General features: G+C 46.1%; 1 protein-coding gene across 1 annotated transcript in view; it reads left to right on the plus strand.

The window, feature by feature from the left end:
• The window catches only part of LOC138859972 (uncharacterized), a 100,538-nt gene extending 98,687 nt beyond the window's left edge, over window positions 1–1,851 (plus strand). The window contains exons 3-5 of the mRNA XM_070116534.1: window positions 1,116–1,308; window positions 1,409–1,431; window positions 1,694–1,851. Of these exons, the coding sequence (XP_069972635.1) occupies window positions 1,116–1,308; window positions 1,409–1,431; window positions 1,694–1,851 (374 nt within the window). The remainder of the gene's footprint in view (window positions 1–1,115; window positions 1,309–1,408; window positions 1,432–1,693) is intronic.
• Window positions 1,852–4,258: the final 2,407 nt, after the last annotated feature.

Here is a 4,258-nt window from a genome sequence, read left to right on the forward strand (position 1 = left end):
ATTATCAATAACATTATTATCATTATCATTATCATCATTCATGATTATCATTCATTATCATTATCTTCATCATTATTACTATTTTCATCCTTACCAGCATTATCATCATCGTCATTATTGGCACCTTTATCATCATTCCTATTATCAACACTAACATTTACTTACTTATTAACCACTCACTCACAGGGGGATTTTCTCTATCCATTTGTGTACTTGTCTGTCTGTTCCTTTTATCTTCGGTTATTATTCTCTCTCTCATCTTTTTCTGACCTTTCCTCTTTAAAATATGTATGTGTTTACGCCTATCTATATCTGTCTCTCTTTCTATCTCTCTCTTTCTTTCTATCTCTCTCTTTCTCTATCTCTCTTTCTCTCTTTCTCTCTTTCTCTCTCTTTTCTCTCTCTCTCTCTCTCCCTCCCTATATATATATATATATATATATATATATATATATATATATATATATATATATATATATATATATATATATATATATATATTGTCATTCCGATGAAGCTCCTAATGCAGCCTTGATCCAATAAAAGCAACGGGGTATTTTGATAGTGATGAATTGCGAATTATTATTTTTTTATGGATTAATGATATTTGCATTTGGAAAGTTTTGGTGAAAGGTTGGTGTGAAGGGAAGGAGATTTGCGCATTAAACATGTTTGCTCTTGTTTTGTGTATGCGAAGGTTTGTAGAATTTCAAGAAGGCTTTTTCTTTTTCTTTGTTTCTCCTTTTTCTTCTCTGTTTCCCTCTCCCTTCTCTTTGTCTCTTTCCTTTCTTATCTCTTCTCCTCTCTCTCTCTTTCTTTCTCTCTCTCTCTCTCTCTCTCTCTCTCTCTCTCTCTCTCTCTCTCTCTCTCTCTCTCTCTCTCCTCTCTTTCTTTCTCTCTTTCTTCACTTTCTTTCTTTCTCTTTAAACCCTTTCTAGGTCTATTAAATTTCCCTCATTTTCGGATCTCTCTTTTATTTTTATCTATTCAGTCACAAACACGCAAATACCCCCCCCCTCCCCATACCTACCCCCTTCACCTCTAGCCCAGCCCCCCCCCCCGCCCACACAAAAACAACAGCTCTTCTAACGCCTTTTTTTCCTCCCCGCCCACAGTGTCGCTTCTCCCCGCGGGCGTGGTGGGCGGCGGCGGAGAGGGACCGGTCTTGGTGCTCGAACCGCCCGCCCGCACGTTCCTCACCAACTCCACGGGCGTGACGCTCCAGTGCGCCGCCCTCGGCACGCCCACGCCCACGATCACCTGGGTGGGCGCCGCCGGGGAGCCTGTCCAGTCGCAGCCGGGCGTGAGGTAAGGACCTGATAACCGTTGGTAGTTTCGTTGTTATTGTCGTCATCACTGTTGCTATTTTTAGTATTTTAATCATTTCTATTACTTCTTTTATTGTCAGTGCTGCTCTTATTACTAGTATTAGTGCTACTACTACTACTACTACGTTTACTACTGCTACTACTACTACTACTACTACTATTACAACTGCTGTTGCTACTACTACTACTACTTTTACTGCTACTACTTCTACGACTTTTACTACTGCTACTACTACTACTACTTGTATTACTACAATAACTACTGCTACTACTGCCCATACTACCATTGCTACTACTACTACAATCATTATCTTTATCATCATTCATTGTACAACTTTATTTCCATTCCTACAACTTCATCCAAGCAACCCTATCCCCGCATCTTCACTCCTACAACTATATTCCTTCGAGAATCTCATCCTTTGGCCTGGCCTTCCGTGGGATGCTGCATCCTACGGCACTCGGGCGCATCTCGGGATCCTCAGCCTCCGTGGCAGGAAGTCGATTCTCGGAAGTCCTGTAGGATGCTTCTGTTGCCTCTGTTGCAGGATGTGGGGGGTGGGGGGAGGGGGGATTTGGGCTGGAGGGAAGGTTGGAAGGCGAGGGGGAAATTGGAGAAAGGGAGGGAAGGATGGAAAGCGAGGGGGAAATTGGAGAAAGGGAGGGAAGGATGGAAAGGAGGGGAAAATTAGAGAAAGGAGGGAAGGACATGAGGGGAAAATTGGAGAAAGGGAGGGAAGGATGAAAGCGAGGGGAAAATGAAAGGGAGGGAAGGATGGAAAGCGAGGGGAAAATTGGAGAAAGTGGAGGAAGGATGAAAGAAAATTTGAGAAAGGGAGGAAGGGATGGAAAGGAGGGGAAAATTGGAGAAAGGGAGGAAGGATGGAAAGCGAGGGGAAAATTGGAGAAAGGAGGAAGGATGGAAAGCGAGGGGAAAATTGGAGAAAGAGGGAAGGATGGAAAGGAGGGGAAAATGGAGAAAGGGAGGAAGGATGGAAAGGAGGGAAAATTGGAGAAAGGGAGGGCTGGATGGAAAGAGGGGAAAATTGAGAAGGGAGGGAAGGATGGAAAGGAGGGGAAATGGAGAAAGGGGGAGGAAGGATGGAAAGCGAGGGGAAAATTGGAGGAAGGGAGGGAAGGATGGAAAGGAGGGGAAAATTGAGAAAGGAGGGAAGGATGGAAAGAGGGGAAAATTGGAGAAAGGGAGGGCTGGATGGAAGAGGGGAAAATTGGAGAAAGGAGGAAGACAGTGAGGGGAAAATTGGAGAAAGGGAGGGAAGGAGATGGAAAGCGAGGGGAAAAATTGGAGAAAGGAGGAAGGACAGCGAGGGGAAAATTGAGGAAAGTGAGTGAAGAGATGGAAAGGAGGGGAAAATTTCTCGGAGAAAGGAGGGAAGGATGGAAAGCGAGGGGAAAATTCAGAGAAAGCGAGGGAAGGTGATGGAAAGAGGGGGAAAATTGAGGAAAGGGAGGGAAGGGATGGAAAGCGAGGGAAAATTGGAGGAAGGGAGGGAAGGAAGTGGAAAGCGAGGGGTACCGAGAAAGGGAGGAAGGACGAAAGCGAGGGGAAAAATTGGGAGTGAAAGGGAGGGAAGATGAAAGGAGGGAAAATTGGAGAAAGGGAGGGAAGGATGGAAAGCGAGGGGAAAATTGGAGAAAGGGAGGGAAGGATGGAAAGCGAGGGGAAAATTGGAGAAAGGGAGGGAAGGATGGAAAGCGAGGGGAAAATTGGAGAAAGGGAGGGAAGGATGGAAAGCGAGGGGAAAATTGGAGAAAGGGTGGGACGGATGGAGCGAGGGGAAAAATTGAGAAAAGGAGGGAATAAGATAAAAAGCGAGGGAAAATTGGAGAAAGGGAGGGAAGGATGGAAAAGCGAGGGGAAAATTGGAGGAAGGGAGGGAAGGATGAAAGCGAGGGGAAATTGTAGAAAGGGAGGGATGATGAAAGGAGGGGAGTAATTGGAGGAAAGGAGGAAGGATGAAAGCGAGGGGAAAATTAAGAAAGGAGGGAAGGATGGAAAGCGAGGGGAAAATTGGAGAAAGCGGAGGGAAGGATGCCGAGGGGAAAATTGGAGAAAGGGAGGGAAGGATGGAAAGGAGGGGAAAAATTGAGAAGGAGGGAAGAGGATGAAAGCGAGGGGAAAAAATTGGAGAAAGGGAGGAATAGATGAAAAGTGAGGGGAAAATTTTGAGAAAGGGAGGGAAGGATGGAAAGCGAGGGGAAAATTGGAGAAAGGGAGGGAAGGATGGAAAGAGAGGGGTAAATTGGAGGAAGGGAGGGAAGGATGGAAAGCGAGGGGAAAATTGGAGAAAGGGAGGGAAGGATGGAAAGCGGGGGGAAAATTGGAGAAAGGGAGGAAGGATGGAAAGCGAGGGAAAAATTGAGAAAGGGGAGGGAAGGATGGAAAGCGAGGGGAAAATTGGAGAAAGGGAGGGAAGGGAGAGGAGAGAGAGTGTGAATGGTAAGGAGAGAAAGGAAGGAGGGAGGAGGAAGGAAGGAAGGCGAAGGGAAAATTGGAGAAAGGGAGGGAAGGGAGAGGTGAGAAAGGGTGAATGGTAAGGAGAGAAAAAGAAGGAGGGAGGAGGAAGGAAGGAAGCAAAGGAAAATTGGAGAAAGGGATGGAAGGGAGAGGTGAGAGAAAGGGGTGAATGGGTAGGGAGAGAAAGGAAGGGATGAAGGAAGATAGGCGAAGGGAAAATTGGAGAAAGGGAGGGAAGGGAGAGGTGAGAAAGGGTGAATGGTAAGGAGAGAAAGGAAGGAGGAAGAAAGATAGGCGAAGGGAAAATTGGAGAAAGGGAGGGGAGGGAGAGGAGAGAAAGGGTGAATGGTAAGGAGAGAAAGGAAGGATGAAGGAGGGAGGGCGATAGGCGAAGGGAAAGTTGGAGAAAGGAGGATGAAAGGGAGAGGAGGGGAATGATGGAAGAAAGGGA

Source organism: Penaeus vannamei, chromosome 3 (assembly GCF_042767895.1).
Source record: "Penaeus vannamei isolate JL-2024 chromosome 3, ASM4276789v1, whole genome shotgun sequence".
Taxonomy (NCBI): Eukaryota; Metazoa; Arthropoda; class Malacostraca; order Decapoda; family Penaeidae; genus Penaeus; species Penaeus vannamei.